The sequence below is a fragment of the Tyto alba genome, unplaced genomic scaffold, assembly GCF_018691265.1.
Source record: "Tyto alba isolate M040663 unplaced genomic scaffold, T.alba_DEE_v4.0 Super-Scaffold_5, whole genome shotgun sequence".
Lineage (NCBI taxonomy): Eukaryota > Metazoa > Chordata > Aves > Strigiformes > Tytonidae > Tyto > Tyto alba.
Genome location: NW_024881326.1, coordinates 17848938 through 17870130, shown reverse-complemented (window position 1 = coordinate 17870130; position 21193 = coordinate 17848938). Strand labels below are relative to the sequence as shown.

Sequence of the window (21193 nt, the reverse complement as noted above, 5' to 3'; positions counted from 1 at the left end):
CAAATGGACTCCTTTTCATTCTGGAAGAGTTCATCAGTATACAGATGAGCATTACATCACATAAGCTTCTGGGCTAAGTTCTACTGCTGAAATCTAACAGCTGTGCAAGAGGAAGACATAAAACCAAGGCAAAATATTGTTGCACTTGGCACTGTCACATCGGTGGCAATAAGAATACACCTTTAATGGTCTAAGACAACTGTTAGTCAAAGCATACAAATGCTCTGAATGCTGGTGGAGAGTTCATGAAGACATGCATGTTTCATCATACTGTTACACAGGCACACACATACATAAACAGCTTTCCACACAGTGAAGACACAATGCACTGGAATGCACTCAGGTGTAGATTAACATTTCAAGACTGGTGCCTGTCTGCAGTGTACCAGTACTGTGGTACACAGCTTCGTATTTATAATGAGTTGATGAGAACTGACAACATTTGTTGGAAGACAGCAACACAGACAGTAACATAGAAGAATGGAAGAAACCCACCTTAAGGAGTTCATAATGTTGAATACCATTCACACCAATGTCTGGATCAACGGCAGATGGGACAGAATAGCGAGAATTGATTGCTGTGTTTTCAGGGATAGAGATGTTAATAACTGTTGAGGGGAAGAGAGGGGCATTGTCATTTATATCCTCTATTAGGAATCTGATCTTGACCAGTCTGAAAACTTCATCAGGCAAAACAGCAACCTCCACCTCATAAAAGCAGCGATTCTCACTAAAGATGCCAGAGCACAACTTCTCTCGGTCTATGCGGTTTGCAGTTGTGAATATCTCACCAGTGTTCTCCTCCACCCGTACTAAAGGTACATCCCCAGTCTTATACACAAGCTTGAACTGTAGCGGTGAGGAAAGGGGCACATCTGGGTCCAGCGTTAGGTTAAGATCCTTGAGCAAATTGCCAATGAGGACATTTTCAGGCAGTTCTTCCCGTACAGTATAATTCTTCTCCTGTGCGCCAGATTGAAATACAATACAGGCTAATAAGACTGCCAAGAGGTAGGTTCCAGACAGCAAGTCCATCTCCAGAATGACTAATGAGTATTCGTGTAGAACACTGAGAGTAGCTGGAAAAAGGAAAACAAAGAAAGAAAAATGCTTAAAATCTTACAAAATTCTGTGTTCTTAAAGTGATTGAGACATGAAAGGAGTACCTTCCCTATGGCAAATAACCTGAACTGTTTGGAAACCCTATTAGTAAAGTGATCTTTGATTTAACAATCTTACATAAAATGTATAAAATTTCTTGCACAATTTTTTACTTAAAACTGTTCACTAAACACTGAGGTAAGAATCTCAGAACTGAATCAGAATGAACAAATACAAAAATCCCTAGTTCCAGCATGAGATTTTCCTTTGCTCCTTAAGAAGACCTCTTCCTTTGAGCCCTCTGCCACATTGTCCTCAAATTTTTTGTTTCCAAACAAAAAGGTAAGAAGTTTGCAAGCAACCAGCTGCTGAGAACCAGATCTTTTTATACCTCTTGCACAGGGACAGGAATTCAAGAACAGTTGTCTTAATTTTCCCCCAAGTTTTGCACTGACAAAATTATGTAATGTTTGCTAACAGCAAAGAAATCTGGCTATTTTTAGTACAGGAACTTAAACTGGCACGAAAATGCTATCTAGATGGAGTCCGGTGAACTTCAGCCAATGATGGGTGGAAATCTAACACCCTTCTTTAAGATGACAACATCTGATTTGATCTGTGGAAGTAAACTAAATACTAGTACTCAATTCACTGAAATTTGGATTATGTGTCGAAAGGGCAGTGCACAAATTCCAACACAGGAAAATCCCAAGACATCGAAGGTTTTCAATGCAGAACTAACACTAAAAGATGTTTGCTGGCAGGAAAGCTAAACTCCTCAGTTTACCTTCCTAGTTCCACATCTGCCCACCATACTGCCATATAACCTCTATTTGTGTACTTGCAATTAATTTCTAAGACAGTTGAGGTTTTTTTACTTTCTTCAATTTTAGGGGTGGGAAAAGAAAAAAAAAAGGAAAAAAAAAAAGTAAAAAAAGATAGACTAGGTAGCAATAATTTCCCTTCTGGAATAACACATCTCCTGCAGAAGGAACTTTAAGAAATTTTGTATAATTTTAAGTCTGGTGATGGCTGCTCATATATGAGCTAAGTATTCTGAGATACCAATACCTTTAAAGTGAGATATAGATTTGTTTTGGGATGAAGAAAAGCAAATTCAGTCCTTTTCAACCTAGTTTCTGAATAACAATATATTATCCTCTCAAGATTGTTAACAACCTCAAGAAAGATGAAAGTAGAATGGGATGACTTATAGGTACATACAGATATCTATGTACATACAGCCTTCAGTGCAAACTTGTAGAGAAGAAACATACTATTGAACTCCAGGTATAGAATATGCTGCTTTGCCTAACCTTTGCATAATTCTGCCCTTCCAGAATTTAAGATACCCTAGGATAGCATTTCTGTAAGGTAGATGTTCAAGAATACCATCTAAAATGACTTTTTTACTTAAACAAAAAATGTAGCTCCTACCAGCTTAGCATCTGCTTCTAATATACCTGTACTAACTCATCTACATTCTTTTCGTTGTGCAGGTAAAAATTTAATCTTTTTCTGCCTTTTCTGATTTTATTCTCCCTGTCATAGCATAGATTGATTTACTCCTGCAGATCAAGTTGCAGTGGTTGAAGAAATTACTGAAGCCAGTAATTGTCTTCACCCATTAGTTACTGGCTTTCAGCAGTACCACTTGCAGGCTAATTTAAATTAAAACATTTGACTTTGCAGTGAAACAGATTAGGAACAATTAATATTGCTATTCCATTTAAACTCTGCAAACTGCTTTTTATTGGGAGTAAGTAACAGATAAAGAATATTCCAAGTAGATCTGCAAGGTGTATCTTCCCACTTCAGCATGATTTAACTGTAAAGCATTTTCTGGCTTTCTGATTCTACAAAAAGAACAACATGAAATAAAAATCCAATCCTGCAAGTCTTCACTTATGAAAAAAGGCATCGCTCACTGGAGTAATTCAATTAAACTGAATGAGATTGCTGACATGGGTGAGAACTGGATATGCAGTTTATGTGGCATAGTTACCACATTACCTGCAGTATTTTAGTAATTCTGGGACTTATTTGCAGTACTTCAGTAACTCTGTATAAGGCACAATACAACACTAAGCAGGCATTCAGGAGTGAATAAACAGTCTACTATAAACAGCCATTTTATTAATCCATTATAATATTAAACCCTAAGTATGTAAATAAGGAAGCCATCAGCAGATACTGATTATCATTAATAGTAACATTATGGTAGCAGCATCAGTTTAATGCAAGAACTGTGATGATATTGTACAAATATATTAGTTTGACTGTTATGGTTTTATTTATTAACTGTCTTATATTTCTATAAATACATCTCCAGCAATTGTCACCCCACGAAAGCAATTGCCCAAGTACATTCAACCTGCAGAAAGCTCTTATTTCAAGAAAGTACATTTTTGTATCCACTATTATCAAAACAAATCTATTAATATTGTTTCTATGCAAAACATCAATAAAAATGTATGTGTTACAATGAAGAATTGATATTTAAATATTCTCCTCAAAACAAAATTTCAGAATGGTAGCATGTTCCACATATACTGGAAAGCACTATTCTGTCACTTTTTCTTCTCTACTAGAAATTAGACTGAAAAAAAAAAAAAAAAAAAAACAAACCAAAAACAAAACATGAGAAAAACAATCTTAATTGTTCAGAGTAATATTTTAAATTTACAGTTAATTTCGAATTCCAGTCCCTATCGCAAATTCTTCTGTGACAATATGAGGTAAGGATTGCCTATAATAATAACAATATAAAAATATTGTATTGTCATATGTATATATATCTTCCAAATAAACAATCTTATGCTAAAGAACAACTTTTTATTATTAACAAGGTTATTAATGCTACACTGCTCCTCTCCCTCTTGTTTTGAAGATACAAAGAATTTAGTCATACTCAAGACAAAAGTTTGTGTTTTATCTATCAAGTTTTACAAATCAATTTGAGAATGAGTACACAAATCAAACAGCCTAAAGAGTTCCTGAAAAACTTTCCCAAATCAATTCTGAAAGTTGGGATAATATCAATAGATAATTTGTATTAAAAATAACTGATAAGAATTCCTATAATCCGAGTTTAACTGCAGTGGAGTTTCCAGGTATTATAAAATAATAACAGCAGGACTCAGAAGTTTGTCAGGAAAACTGAGGGGTGGAACTTCTTAGCATAAAATTAAATAAAAATATGCAAAGTTATGTATTTAAATGAAACAACGTTTTAACCATTCTATTAAAACTATTTTTGTGTCATATTAATGAAATTGCATTAAAACATTGAAATAATAGAACACCAGTGTTATAAACCATGTTGGATAAATGCTAACGTGACTTTTTGTAACGTCTTTTACTGCCATAGATTTTCCTAAACTACTAGAGGGCATAGACATGTAATAGGTAGAGGTATGAGTTTTAACAGAAAACTGTTTGGTCTCAAAGTAAAAAAAAACACCAACAATGGCTTGCAATTCTTGAACTTCTGTAGAATACACTATTTTTAAATGATCTTTACCTGTCTTTCTAAACAATTCTAGGAACAGTTTTGAGCCTTTATAAACCATTCTAGAGCTGTAGACCTTTAAGGAGAAAAAATCCCAACATGACTTAAGTTTTCTGCTTAAATATACAGTGGAACATCTTATGCCATGGGGAAGGTGTTGTTCTTAAAGCAACCTATTTATATAGTCATAGCTGTATGTTGCCTGTCATTTGTGCCACAGTACTGATAGGAATACTATGGCAACAGCAATGCAAAGAAAAAGAGCACGAGGTACTTTCTAGCAACTAAGCATCACCCTGAAAGACATTTATGAAATCAGAGTATTTAACATATCTCATATTTGTCCATATATCATAAACATACATACTACAAAAATGGGAAAACAATATAAATACAAATGCAAAAGGGAAAGGAAAGGCTAAAGAAAGTGCAGATGGAAATGGCAGAGTCAGACAAAACAGGACATTAAGAGAAAATCTCAAAAGAGAGCAGGGGAATAGTAACAGATGGTAGAAAAAGTCAGATATGAACTAAGAAATAAAAGATAAAAACACAGAAAGGAAAAAAGAAAGGAACAGGGCAGAAAGGCAGTCACAGTACAATGTGTAGAAACAGGCTTTCTTGATCACTGGAGTATAGAATAAAAAAAAGTACAGAAGGCTAAATAGAGTAGTTCAACTCTAAAGGACCTTTCATAAGCTCCAGCACTCACTAACACTTTTAAGGCAGTAAAAAAAAATTAGGAACAAATTAAATTGTTTAACAGAAGGTAACATTAAGCTTGCCAAGCCATTTTCCCAGCTTTCAAAAGAATGCATTGATGTCTGTACTGCTGACTTCTGTAACTAGTAAGGCAAATGGCCCAGATGGACAGGAAGGAGGGTAGGAGGGGAAGAAAAAAAAAAAAAAAAACAAACCACAAAACCAAACAATTTCACATTTGCTCTTTCATTTGAGTATCTATTCATTTAAATATACCTGCTCTTTTGTCCAATATACTAAATATTCATGGAATAATTTAAATATTGTCATTGTTCGTTATTAGCTTCATTTAGCACCTGTCAAATCATACCTTGAGAAGTAGACAGAGTATAAAAACTTCAACTACCTAATGGAGTATGATGTGAAGGTGGAACCTAAATCTGTTCTTTATACCCAGGACTCAATCCGGTCCCACCCGAGTCAGAATTCCTGTAGCTTATTACACGACTCAATTGCTACTTCTTACTTAAAAGGATCACAAAAATGTAGTAAATGAAGTAAAGAGGTTAGGTGTCCACTTCAGATGAAAAAGCAACATTATTTCTTGATACCTGGGTTCAGATTTAACTTAGAGTAGGAATAAACAAACTGCAGTAATATTCTGTAACTGCTAGATCAAGTATTAAGAAAAAAATATCATAGACTGCTTCAAAACTTTAGGAATATTCATCAAAGACCAGAACTACGTCAGCATTAAAAGACTGAAATCATAACAGAGAAGTCCTGGAAATATCACTCCCATTCTTCATGTTCCTGAAGTTATCTTAATTACATGGACAAATTTAGGTTGTATAGGATACTTTTTTGATAAAAGATCCCTTTCATTTACTGCTAATCCACTGTGAACTCCTTAAATAGGTGTATTTAAATCCCTGTGTTAAAACAGTTTCTCAGAACAACAGGTCCCCATGACATGGGCTCTATTTGTCAGTGGATAGCATGATTACGATGTTCTTTAACTGAAGAGTCAGCTATTTGCAACTATTTCAGTTCACAAAGGCTGCTTCTAAAATGTCCATTGATAATTAAGCAGTTTTATGCCATATGCCAGAGGTTTTGCATTTCTGAATCATGTTGATATGGATTTCAATTTCATCCTGTAGACCTCAGCTGCTGGATTGTTAGGTAGGATCTCTTCTGGTACTGCAGATTTTTAGTGTTTGGTTTTTTGTTTTGTTTGTTTGTTTTTTTTTTGTTTGTTTTTTTTTTTTTGTGTAAGTCACTAATGTTGCTGAATGCAGCAAAGTCTATCCTTTGTCACCACACATCCCATGTTTCATTTAAGGAACTTGCTGGTTTTGATGGTGGTTAACTTTTTTAAAAAACATAGATACTTTACTGGCATTTTTTACCAGTTTCAGTGACAATAAAAAATACTACAAAGCTGTTGCCTGTCAGGAACCCCCCTTGCATTTTTAAGGCCAGGCACAAATGGTAACAAACAGCCTGAACTCATTTTTACACTCTGTAACGTTTCAAATATAAGTTACTTTGCAGTCATCAGTATTTATCCACAGGATCCACTCCCTACATAGTATATTTTATGATCATATTTAAAGAAAAAGACCTACCTCAAAGAGAAACAGACAATTTGTTATATTATCAAGACTTTCAAATTCATCCCCTCATATGATTTTACTCTAAATCCACTAAGGGACTGATTTATTCTTTGATCTATTTTTTATCAGTGTGATGGTGCTGACTTCAATGAGGTTTCTTTAATTTGATTTTTTTTCCAGTGATGAACAAAATGAAACTGGAAATTCTTATCATCAGGAGAAAACATCACCCCACATCCATTTAAGTCAACAAAAGAACTAAGTAAGTGTGAGCCACAACTTGCTTACAGTTGCATGTTCTCCTGATTCAGAGTCTTCACTGCTTTAGAAATAGAGTATTTTTAGGTTTGTTTTTTTCAGTTGTTTTCTTGTTGTTGTTTTGGTTTTTTTTTTGTTTTTTGTTTTTTTTTTTTTTTTTTTTGTTTTGTTTTTTTGTTTTTGTTTTTTTTTTTTTTTTTTCCATCACAGAGAACAAGAAATACTCTTCACTGGAAGAAATAAAGTTAATGACCAAAAGGGAGATTCTTCCAGCCACATGAAGAAGCAGCCAAGGTATAGAAAACAAGCAACTGAAAAATTCTCACTGAAACAGATTTCTATATTCCTGATATTAATCTGCAACTAATAGAAAGAGTGCTCATTAAAACTTGTTTCAAGATGCTGGAAACAGTGAACAGAACTATAAATACACAACAGGCAGTAAGCATGCTGAATGGACAAATTGAACTCAATCACATTGATATATGGCATAAAGAGTAATTTCTTTTAATTGTTTCAAATGAATCCCTGTAAAGCTGTAGTCTCTTATTTACTAAAATAGTAAGTACAGTCTGTGTTTGGGAAAATGCATCTAGCAACCACTCAGCAAATATTTCAAAAATATCCTGTAACTTATTTCAGAAAACTGAGAATATGCAGTATCAAATTTATTTATATACCAGTAACACTAGGAAACATACAGTCCTATTAGCAGTGAAACTGTTTTGCACTACAGCCACAGAGAAAGCTAAAGATTAAGAACATAAATGTTGGAAAAAAGGTGCAGATCGCCCTGATAAGCATGACTATTGCCATATTATTTGAAAGAAACACTGCCATATGTGAACAAAAAGGAAAAAAAAACAAACCAAAACAAATCCAACACACAAATCCTCCATAAAGCTGAGGAATGTTGTGACCACAAAGCTAACACAACATTGCTCTAAAAGTTCAAACATATATTCACTAAAACTTAATCACTAGCTTTCAAAAACAACACCAAAAAAAAAGTTATTAATGGTATGATTCATAATGTAATTTTCTTAGTGTTCTATTTGTGTTTGTACACATGAATACATTTTACAAATCAAGTGAAAATTGCTCTAGTTTTGGTCCTTGAAAATCTGTTCATGCCTCAAATCTGAAAATTAAATCTCTGCTAAAGCAAACAGAAGAAAAGTCATCCATGAACCACTAGGCAAGAGAACGCAGTATCACAATAAGAAATTATATGAAACCATATATGTGATCACTAGATGTATTTCAACTTAAAACACACTTCTTTATTTAAAAATTGAAGTAACTCCGATTTTAGTCAATTATGTCAAAGCCTCTGAAATGACAAATGTCAAGATCACCTGTTTCATACATAATATATTTTGCTTTACTGCCGGTTAACAACTTTCATCATTGGATATTAGCAAAATACATTTCACAGTGTCTACTAAACAATTCAAGTATTTGTAAATAAGGATAGAAATACTGCTCACAGCTGAAAGCTGTATCATCTATTACCAACTTACACTAAATACAATTCTGCCTAGAGTCCAGTCATATACATAACATTCCAGATTATCAGAAATGAGACACCTTCTTCCATCCCACCTTTCAGTTCAAAACACAGAGATGAAGTAACTACATTAACTTACACTTCTCATTTAACCAGTGGTTCCATTTGTGAGAACACTGTTCCCAAAATATACAGAAAAAAAAAAAAAAAAACCACAACAAAAAAAACAACAGAAACTATACATATTGCCACTTTTTCCTTTTAAAAATCTAGAGCTAACAAAAAAATAAATCTATTTATATTTTTTAATTCTTGTTAAACCCAAGATATCTGGAATTTTACACTAGTTGTATTGAATTCCTGAAGGTGGGAAAAAAGTTCTTCTGAGTGTCATGATTCATATATTGAGATTTTAACTTGTACCAGAACCTTATTTTTCCTACATTTTTCAATTGTTTAAACTTCTATATTTCCATCAGTTTCTCTCTACGTCAGCATAACATACCCAGAGAAGGCTGAGAGTCTTGCGCAATTACTCTTACAGATTTTCATAACAGGTTCTTACAGTACCCCAAGCTTGAAAAGAAAACAGTAGTTCAACTTTCACCATAATTCCTGCTCAGCAAATTATCTGCATGACTATGTAAAACAGGACCAGGAGATAACAACAACAAAGCACCTATAGAAAAGATTTTACTATTTGTTTATTCCAACCTCACAACAGGCTGTCTGGAAATGGACACTGTGTTCCATCTCTGCTGCAGTAAGGCTTGTGAAGGATCATGTTAAAACACACAAAACGCATACACTTATGCAGTCCTTAACTAAACTATTTCATTACTTTTTATTATAATTAATAACTAAGCATCAAATAAGTTATTTTCTTCTTCCTCAGTAAAATGGGAAGCAGGCAATTTCACATTCATCTTTGCAAAATCTTCACAGAAGCAAAATATTTCCTATTCAATCTATTTTCTTCAAGCCAAAGTTTATACAGTACAGCAAAAATGAAAATTTTAACAGTGCTGTAGTCTCCATGGAAGCCTTTAAATAAGAAACAGTATGTTTTTCATCCAGCGGCAGCATAGCTACTCATTTTCATAGGGGAATTTTTGTTCTTCTTAAAGATAGATTAAATGTAAATGAGATTCAAACTAAAATGTACTGGTCAAGAGTTTAAGATATAAAATACATCATAAAAGGCATTTTCTATCCCTTAGCATATATCTCACCAATTAACAACATAATGACCATGTTTGTCCAAAGTTGTCACATATATGGATACAATACATAAGAACACATATTTATAAATAATAAACTCCACTCTGGAATCTCTAAAAGTACCGTGAAGATAAGAACTAATTGCACACGTTTGAAGGAATTTTCTCATAATTTATGTATGCATCCAAATAGCAGGGAAGCAATCAACATATTTTTTAACTAACTGACCCTATCTAAATACACTATATGAATAAAACATCGCAGTATGTAATATAAGACTCTCCTAAGACAACATTATTTGACATCAAGAGTTTTTCAAGGGCAGAAAAAAACCCACCTGAAGATAGCTTGTATTAGAAGATAAACCAAAACTATAGTCCTTTTATGGGGAAAAAACAAAAACAAAAACAACAAAAAAAAAAAACACAAACAAACAACAACAACAAAAAAAAGGCTACAAAGCAAATAGCAGATTGAGACAAAACGGAGAAATAAGATTATAGGTAAATGCCTCTCCAGTTGCTGTGCAGGCAGGCCAGTCCGTCCCGGCCAAGCTTACCCTGACCCCAGCTAACTCGAAGACTTACCACGCCCTCCATAGACGCTCAGGCAGCTTCTAGCAAAGCCCCGTCTTTTTCATTACGCGAGCACGAAAACTGAGCCTCCCCCCTCAGCTCTGGCAGGCGTTGAGGAGATGGCAGTGGCAGGCGTTGAGGAGATGGCAGTGGCAGGCGTTGAGGAGATGGCAGTGGCAGGCGTTGAGGAGATGGCAGTGGCAGGCCGGCTGTGGCAACACGCCCGTTTCCCACCGCAGCTCTCGGCCCCGCACACGGACCCTCCGCGCCGCCACAGCAGCAGCGCCTGCCGCGCGCCCCCTCAGCACCAAGCACCGCCCGCGGGGCCCACGTGACCCGCCCCCACCGCCTCCTTCTCGAAGCTTCTCGGGGGCGGGAGGGGCCGGTGGTTTCCTCTTCGCGGGCGCTTCCCGCCGCCCTGTTGCTCTGAGGGCTCCGCTTCCGCAGCTTGGGGAAAGAGGGGCGTCTGACAAGGTACCCCATCAGGTGCCATTGCCTAGCAAGCATAAGTAAATAGTGATTCGTAAGCCTGTTCGGTAGAAACTGTGGCATAGGTGTGCGTATGGTCTTTTGCGTTAGATATGCAGGTGAAGAAAGCTGGGGTAAAGGGAGATGGTAATTTTTTGGTAAGCTTTTACATGAATAAACACTTCAGAGATTTTCTGCCAATTCTGGACTGAACTACCACAGATGGGCCTACATAAATGCTAATGTTTCATAGGTTCAGGTGGAGAGGTTATTCCTTGCTCCCTTTCCTAAAGCCACTTCAGTACAGCTCTGCTGGTACAGCCTGTCAGTGGTATGAGGAAAGAAATCCCTGTGTTTAGAGTCTATAAAGCAGTTTGGGGATCACTCAAAGCGAAAGGTGCTGTATACATAAAAGGTGTTGGCAATAGCAACTACAGTGTAGTGTGGCTTTAGAAGAATTTTCTCCAAGGAAGAAGTGAACCACCCTTTTTCCTCTACTAACCACAGGAAATGAACGTATACAAAAGAAAATGAAAAGCAGTTTGATAAGATTTCTTGTGATGTATTAAGTGGGAGACCAAAAGCACCTGAGTTAGATCCCAGATGGTTATAGTTAAAAGGATTAAGATCAAGACTTACTAATTTGCATTTTACATTATTAAGGACATGAATTTATCTCTCATGATGTTCTAATATAGATGGAGTAAATATATATTTAAAAATAAATCAAATTCAGTAATACCTTTTGATTATTTCCCTGTGACACAACTCTGTCTTTAATTACCTGTTGTTCTTCCAATCCTCCCAAGGAGGAATTCTCTCCCTACTACATTTGTAGCTTGAAATGACCTTTGCTTCAGTATGTTGATATAGTGCAAGTAGCTAAAGATAGTAATAATAATTATTTTATAATGTGCTTTCTGCACATTTTTTTCACATTATTTAATGTAACATTCACGCAAAATACGTATAGCAAATTATGCATGAATTACAAAAAAATTTACCTTAATTGTTCATATACTAATGGAGTAGGACTGAACTTTTAGTACTCAATATTAGCATATGCCTGACTGTTAAAGATGTAGCAACTTTTGAAAGGTGAAATCATGTAAATATTTTATAAATTTCTCCTACTAGTAAAAAGTATCATGCTTTATTGATATATAAGGAAGATACTTCTTTAATTATATGGTTTATATAGACAAAAATGTAAAGTATTTTTCTCTGTTATTTAGGAAAAAAAAAAAAAAAAAAAAACACAACAAAATGACACTGGCATCATCTAACTGCTCTGGTAAAATACTTTCTGTTGAATAGCACCTCCCATCCTGACAGATCCCCAAACTGCTGTAGAGATTGCAAACACATGGATTGCTTCTCAAAGCACTGAAATTCTGTGCCAGGAGCACTGCACTAAAGTGATTCTGGAAAGGGGATTGAAAACTAAATTATCCATTGGAAATGATGGAGCATAACTGCTTAGACTTGGGAGGAAGCAGCTACCAAAAGTCCATTGGACTACTTGTACAGAAAATACTGAGTAAAAAGAGTCACACAATTGAATGAAACGGGAGTTATAAGGATACTTTAAAATGTGTTACAGCAGTTTGATGTTCAGGGCCTGATTCTGTACTTTAAATTTTGTTTCTACCTGTATTGCAAATACTGTTTAAAAAGTGAAGGATCTGGTCAACGATTTTCTATTACATCAATTCAAAGCCCACTGAAGTCAGTGGTACCTTCTATAGGATTTATAAAATTTGCCGGGACTATAGCTCTGGAAAGGGAATGACTTAAGTGTAAAGTGAGAGCGTCTACATTTCTCAACAACGGAACTTTATTAAATATTTGCATAGATTATTATGTGTCATCTTTCAATACTTAATTTTAGATTTTATTACAACTGTCAGGCCAGATCAAAACAAGCTGTACTTTTGACTGAAGCCTACCACGGTAAAGCTGATGCTTAACAGAATCTCAAAAAACTTGATTTTTGAAGTTTTGCCTAGATCCATAAAGTTTATAAAGAGACTGGAGCTCCTTTGTGGACTGTACTCCAATAATGGAAAAAGTATTGTTTGCACTGTATTTGCATTTCTTTGCTGCCTCCTCAAGGCAACCTGTCAACAATTAGGATAAAATAAAAGGGGTTTTGTAATGTGGACAGAATACCTCCAGGTAGAAATCTGCGTGTCCATTGACTCAGTGTGGCCAACCGACTGTCAGTGATGTCCAGACACAAGTGATGTGGCATAGATTCAGGCTTGTAATGTACAAAAGAAAAGTTTGGGTTGTTATTTCCCATCCATTCTTCTTCTTCTGACATAATGCAACAACTTCAAAAACTTTTTAATGGGGGAAGGGGAAAGCCACAACTACAATAATAATGAGAACAGTGTACATCTGTATATCCTGTAGGTCATTGATGTTCATGAAAAGCTTTTAAGAATCATATTGAAGCGTATTTTCTCAGTATTATGGGCCTATGATGTGTTTTATCATTGCTGGTATACTGCACAGACCATTTTTGAAGAAAATAGAATATTAGTTCCTAAAGGTAGGATTTAAATGAGGAAAAATCTTAAAGGAATAATATGAACAATGATTAAAGTTTTAAATAGATTTATATTCTTCTTTCTCTGTTCTGTATAAAAGTCATGTCCCTACTCCACAAATCCAGTGAAAAAACTAATTTTGCATATAAATGGAGTGACTTCACCACTTGATAACAGCTTATTATTTAAATGTTGTAAGAGAGACAGAAAAGAGCACAAAAATGCCACAAAATGCATACCAGCCTATTAGCTGAAGTAATCACAACACAGAAAATCTTTGAATAACATGGGATTGTATTAAATACTGTATCATTTGTAAGTTTTATTGTGCTTCACATTTTGGTGACTTTGCCGTTTCGGTCACCTAGAAATGACCAAAGGCTTTTGGTTATTTCTAGAAATTAGACATTTACGTTAGGGTTGTAATATAAATGTCATGAAAACACATCAGATAGACCATTCCTTTACATCAGCTAATTATGCCTCCAAATATAAGACCTACCAAGACAATGGATGTTTTTCTCAATATGCAGAAGGTTTTGAATGACTTGAGCAAGATCAACGCAAATCACACAAGGACGTAATTATATGTTGCTTCACCAGATAGAACAACAACAATGATAAGATTAATGGCTCCATCAATTACTGGTATAAGAAGTAGAAATATTGACTTGTAATTAAATTAATAGAGAAAATAATAACACTTCAAATCTTTAACTTCTGACAACGTAACTGTCAGTCGGAACTCCTAATGATTTCCAGTAAAACAAGTGCTCAGAACTTTCAAAACTCAAACCCTGAGTGTTTAGTAAGGAAAACTTGTTGTTCTGCTACTAAAATCTGTCAGAATTGCAGAGTTGTGTTATATGCAATATGTATTAAGTGCACGAGAGCTAATTTCCCAAAGAAAATACTCTCTTCTGGTATAGGAACTGGAAGTAGTAAAATGTTGTGCTATTGAAAAGTAGCCACAATTTCTGTTGCAACATAATCAATAGGAACAAAATATCAGAAGGTTTACCAGGATTACTGGAATACTTTCCTGAAATTTAATGATGTTAGTCCCATGTGTACTGTAAAGTATTAGGAGATATCTTTATTTTTTTCAAATGTGCCAGTATATAAAAAGAGTGTAATATGCTGTCTTAAGTTTGCAGGTCTATTTGGCAAATAAAATTCCACTATGTTTTGTGTGATGCAGTACATTACACTTACTTCCTGATATCTAGAGATGAGTTCCTACATGTAGTCTAGTGTCTCACAGTGATGTTTCTCTACACATCAGTAGAACTGTGTATATTATCAGTAGTTCATTCACTACTGCTACTACCAGCATTAGTGATAGGATTTTTTTTTTTTTTTATTATGCACCATATATCACAGATTTTTTTCTTTTTTTGGCAGAGTTTGAGGAAGTATATTATTCCTCAGTGCACAGTGTGGATGGACACTGCATTGTTTTAAATGGGGAATCATTCTCTGTAACCTGAGGGGTACTGCCAAGTCTGATTTCTTTAAAATCAATTCAAGAGATTCATGCTCAGACTTGGCTGGAATATAGAGACATACACTTTTTCAGTAAATAGCAAAAAATACAAGTTCTTGTACTTCCTCTTGTATTGGGATGCAGTGTTTTCTGGTAGGAAAAAAATTAAATGATTAGAAGTTTTCATGGAACACTCTATATTCTGCCATATATTTGCTGGTGTAGTCTACTCTTACTCAAATTTAAGCACACAAATATCAGGTTGAAATATTTTTTCTGTCCTAGAAAAATATGATCAGTCATCTGAATCCATTGTGAAATCATTCATATGATTTCAGGAGAAAACGAAACAAGTAATTACACCAGCCATACAATGCTCTTTCTTATACAATTAGAAATCAGTGCAATGGGGCTTTCTGTTGTTCGCTCGTTTATTTGTTTTATAACAGAGACATTAGGGGAATTCAGTTGAAAAATATCTGCAAGATGAATTTCCAAGCTGATGACAAAAATAGTGTTGCCTGGAATGCAGATTATGTTCCATTCCTTGGTTCAGATATATACTTCTCACATGGTCTCTGCAGAACAGTAAAAGCTTTGCACTTTCCTTGACTGGTAATATTTTAGAATTCTATCAATGACAGATCAAATAATCATTAGAATATCAGCCATCTCATTAGTCTTGCACTTGACCTGAAATTTAGACCTGAAATAAATCTGCGGTTAATTATTTAGCCATTCAATGGAACAGTAGAACTATTGTTAAATGAAGGCTTGTTACTGAAATTATTATTTCATTACCTTTTAAATAAATAAAATTGTTACTTTTTTTTTTTTTTTAAATCAGTGTCCAAAAGCTCAAACTGAACACCACCTCGTCACCACATATCTCCTTCTGCTGACACTAACGAGAGTCACAGAGCAACAAATGAAAATATCAAAATTGGTGAAAAATTTAGTTTATCATGGTTCTAGCACAGGAGTTGGGTTGCAGTACTTGAAGACCACGGGTCACATCCAGCCTTTAGTTACTAAGAAACAAAGCAAAACCCAGCAAGGTTTTGCTTTGCTTACTATTCTTAATAGTATTCTTAATTCTGTTTTCTGTAGATTGCTATCTGAGATCAGACTGAGTGTATGTGTACAACTAACTTCTAAGACATTAGCTGTTACATATGATCCTTAGAAACAGTAAATAGTACTGACTCTTTTCATGTTTCTGAGCATGATCCAATAACCCATTAGGTTGCTAAAATAAATGCTTCTACTATGTGGTACTTGCTAGTTTTTGACTTCCCTCAAGAGAACTAAGCTTACAATTTAGAGAATAATATACAGGTTAGTATCCCATCATTTGGTGGGAAACATTGAACTTTTATGGTAATGGGGAGGGGAAAAGATGCACATATAGCTAGATAGTTTTTGATGCCAGCACTGTTAAGACATTGCTGGGTAAGAGAAGAATGTTTTCACCAGAAGTATGAATGAGTTACTGGTCTTCCTTAAGCAAACATACAGAGAGGAATGAAATATTGTCTGCAAGACAAGAACAAAATAATTGTGTGCTGTTGGTTTTAGGTAGGTTGTACTATCTACAGATTTCCATGCAAATGTTACTTTGCATCAGATAGTTTAAATGCATCATCCTCTATTAGAAATTAAAGATGCATTTTTATTTATTTTTCACTCAGTGCTTTTGCAAATTGGCTTTGTGTAAGTCCTTACTATGTTTTAGCAAGCAGGCCACCTAGTGCTTAACAATAACAAGTACTTGATAATGACCTTAAGTGTTTTGCAAGAAGTAACAGTAGACATAAGTCAACTGGATATCAAATTCATGTTGTCATGTTCCAGCTCTGCAAAAATAATGAAGAATTAAGTTTCCCCCACACCCTAGAGTAGGATTGTGACAGTTTCCTATAAGATTTTAAAATATGCAATATATATGCACCTTTTTCTTGTTAAGAAAGATAAAATTCTTTTATTTAAAAGCTAATTTGTAAGTAATCAAGCTACTTGTAAGATTTAAGTTATTTCAGTCTGTTGCAGAAAAAATGAATGCCAGTCTTTTTCTAGAAGTAAAATTTCCCATTACCCTTGGACACATGTAATTTTTAATTTAATCTAAGAAAATTAAGAATAATATAGTGTTGTAACAGTGTGACTGACACATCTGGTAGTACCGTTGCAAGGTGTATTTCCTCCTTATTTCATTTATGTCAGTATTTTAGAGCCCAGTTCAGCTTCTTTTAAGACTGTTGGCAAAGTTTCCATAAACATCAAGAGATACAGGGCCTATTAAGCTTCCTGTTTCATTTTGGCAATATACTGCTTTCCTGTACACTGGAATGAAAATTCAATAATCTCAAGAAGCCACTAATAATACCTCAAAGTAAAAAAGATGACTTCTTTCTTTACTCAATTTTAAACTACCCTTTGTGCTTTCTTTATAATAGTGAGATTTTAAGCCTGGGGAGAGCCTATGTTCAAAGCTATTGAAGATACTGAAAATATTTTCTAATTCACATTCTACAGACTGACTTTTAAATATCCTAATTTGACATGTTTTGTGAAAGTGAGATCACAAACGGTTTAGTCAGAACCAATGCTTTAGTCCTCTGGAACGTCAGTGGAATTTAGGTTCCCACTGCACTGGGAAATGTATAACCAGCACTGGATATGTCATCCAGTTCTCCTAAAGTCCAAGTTAAATATTTTTTTTAAGAACTTATTTACTCTGGAAGCAAAATACCCTGAATCTTCTGGTTCAATTTATAAACTTATTTAGCACTTACATTTGTATATATATACTGCTCATATGGAAAAGAGAATGCAAAACAATCAGTGAATTAAACTTTTTGAGTATTAAAGCAATATTTAAGAGAACATGCCTACTACTTTCAAATCTACCTCAAGGGAATAGTTAGATTTTCTTTCCCCAAAATACTGAACTTTCTGTAGGTGACTGTGACCATAGAACTGTCCGATATTATCCAACACCATTTAGATTGCACTGCATTTACTAGTGATGAGATTTACTTTGTTGTGCATTTATATTTACAAAAACAAACAAACAAAACCCCAACAAACAAACCCTCCAAGGTGTTAGACCTGCCTAAAACAGGAAGTAAATTCTGAGTATGTTTGAAAGAAAAGCATCTTTCCTTCTGTGCGAAATTAAAGCTCCCATTTGCCTATTTCCAAATGTAAAATTTAGATTCACAACAATAAAATTACCCTGGAGCATTCTGTGAGCTTTTTGGAGTTTCAGCAGGAGAAGGAATTACCCCTTCTGAAACATTTTTGTCTTATTACACATCTCTTGGTATATACTAGTCATGTATTAGAAGGATAAAGGATGCTCATCGATATCTGCTTGACAGATTACTTCTGCTTTTGTGATCTGAAAGGCATCATCCCTGCTCAAACATTAGTAACAGTAAAAAACTCCCAACTGAACCATTATTTAGCCCCTGCCCCGAAAAATCTGGGGACTGTATGATAGAGACAGTAATATCTGGGATAATTACAGAGTACATGAACCAGATCATGACATGACCATGAATCTCTCCCGTGATGGATTTTTAGTTGGATATAAATGTTATGGTATATGAAATTAAAATCTATCAAAACAATACAATCTAATGCCAACGTTCTGGGGTGAGGTAGATTCTTAGAATTAAGAATCCTGGCCTAAATTGGTCTCTCATGGAGATACAGTGGACAATATCATAATATAAGGATTAATTTGCAGGTTTGCTGGGGCTCCTGAAGCTGACAATTTTCTCTTTTTCCAGTCTTGAGGAATCAGTTATGAAGCAGGATCCAACAAGTTAAAATGTCAATACTGGCTGCAAGAATGCTGCTTGTCCTTTGCTGCCTAGCAGTTTTCCTTCTTTCAGTGTGACAACTGTAAAAGAACTTAATCTAACTACATGTTAGAGTAGAAGACCTGTGACTGGTTGTTGTCATCAGTGTGTAGCATCCCTTGGGTGACAGGTTCTATCATTCATCTGAGTGGCCATGCATACTGACAAGGATGCTGCCTGCCAAAAATGACAATACTGTACGGTATTTCTTTAGCTGTATCTCGCCTCCTAGACTGCTGCATGCCACAGCATAGTCTGCAAACCCAGACTCTTCTTCACAAGTAGATACCACATCAACTGTATTCTTTCAGGTCCTTAAGGACCAGGGTCCTTCCCTGGAAAACCAAATTATTTATTTTCTGATATGAGTGAAGGGACTTCAAGGGAGTGAAGTCGTGCTCAACAAGGCTTGTCCTATTATAAAGCTAATCTATAAGGCTCTATCTTTATTCTTTCTATCCTCAGCATAAGACCAGAATATAAATAGCAAGAAAAGGTTTTGGTTTCCTGACGGACTAAAGTTGAATGGAGGGACAATGGAATTGGCTGTTGCAATTACAACATTGGCATCTATTCTAAGCTCCAGTACCATGCACTGCTGCAAGTGGAGTGTAAAAATGACAGCATATCTAGATATCAAATCTAGTCCTGCAGTAGAAACACTGGTATTATTTGCAAAGTGGTTAATCATTTATAATTCTTCTATTTGAGGAAATGGCCAATAGTATTAGCGAAGCGAGCCTCTGTGGGCTAATGTAATTAGTCTTATGCATTTTAAGACCAGATAGAATGGTATTAGAGAGAATGGAGGACTATTTTAATTGGATGATGGCAAAATCCCTCTAAGCACTATGGCTGTCTCCTGTGTTCAAAATCCTTTAAAAAGTTCACAGATTCCAATTGTTTTTTGCAGTAACAGCATTTCTATCTAAATCATATTAAATGTGTCAGCTCATTTCCAGAGTAAAAATGATAAAAGCACATTCAACTTTGGCAAAGCTGATCACTTTAAAGAGAAATATAAGATAATTAAAAGCTGTTACAACTAACAATACAACACTGCAGCTTCAAAATTCTCCCCTAATTACAGCTGCTAACTTTTAATAGCAACTGTAACAGTGAGTCAGATTTGACATTACAATAGCATCCCAACCTCTTCTTTGGGAGAAAGGCTCTTGGGAAAATACAATTAGAAGGTGAGCATATCCAGCCAAGACCACTGCAAGTTTTGAAAAGCCAGTGATTGCTTTCATTTTTGTTCCTGTTGAGAAATCAAGATCTGTTCCCCTTTGTTTGAATACAGTCTTTTTAACAGGGTCAAATGTAACCAGGTGGAGCTGATTCCCTGAAAACATTAAGGGGTCTTAAAGGGAGTGGGCACTGCTCCTTGAAAAGACCTTTTTCTATAGGTAATTTCTGAGCCAAGCGTAGGGCTAATATAAATAGCTTTATACCGTTCCTGTGCTTGTGAAGTATTTGCATGATAGATTAGAGGAAGGGCATTCTGAACCATAGTATATGTCCTGGTTTGATATTAATTAACCTTTTCTGAATTTGGTATTAATGTGTTGTAGAAGGCAGAGAAATTCTGAAGCTGCTATAGCTTAAAAACAGGTGGATGTTTTTAAGAATATAGTGTCTCCATTGTATTTACCAGTGATTAAATAAGGGATGAAAATGAAAATTAGAGCCAATTAGTTTTTTTTCTCAGCTGTACAACAGAAGCTGTTGACTCCTGGTCTCCCAGTTAGCCTGGGATGTGTCTCCTTTAAGCTTGTGCAATTGGCATTTCTTTCTATGAAAGGAGGATACAACAGTGGAAATGTCTGAATTCTTTGTCAGCACAAACTGAGAAAATTCCCATAATGGACATTTTGTCCAGAGCCTGGCAAGTCTTTATAGGTCCTGTGTTTTATATGTTACCTGTAGGTTTAAAGTCTTAAGGCTACGCACCTCTATCCTCCAAGGACACTTACTAACCCTCATGTGAATTTAGGGTTATAGACTGTATCTGACAACCTTTAAACCAAAGTACTTTTTAAACAAAATCATTTTCAGGGATTTTTAGCCATCACTGAGAATATGCTTATATGATGAAGTAGTTCCATTGGATTGTGTTCGTGATTCAGTGTATAGAGAAATTGCAAAATATCTTATGATAAAGAAAACACACAGAGTTTAATCACTGGTCTGCTGTACTGAAATGAATGCTAAGATCATTTGAAGATCAATACAGTGTTAGAATAAAAACTGAATCAAATTCTTCTCTCAGCAGTTTGGGGTTGTCAAATTAATGGGCAATTTTTTGTGGACTTCAT

At 35.1% G+C, this 21193-nt stretch overlaps 1 protein-coding gene across 3 annotated transcripts in view; it reads right to left on the bottom strand.

The window, feature by feature from the left end:
• PCDH11X (protocadherin 11 X-linked) overlaps nt 1–21193 on the bottom strand; it is a 509983-nt gene that overhangs the window by 457449 nt on the left and 31341 nt on the right. For all 3 annotated transcript variants that reach the window (XM_032982731.2, XM_032982732.2, XM_032982733.2), the window contains exon 2: nt 496–1079. In XM_032982731.2, the coding sequence (XP_032838622.1) occupies nt 496–1035 (540 nt within the window). In that variant the 5' untranslated portion in view covers nt 1036–1079. The remainder of the gene's footprint in view (nt 1–495; nt 1080–21193) is intronic.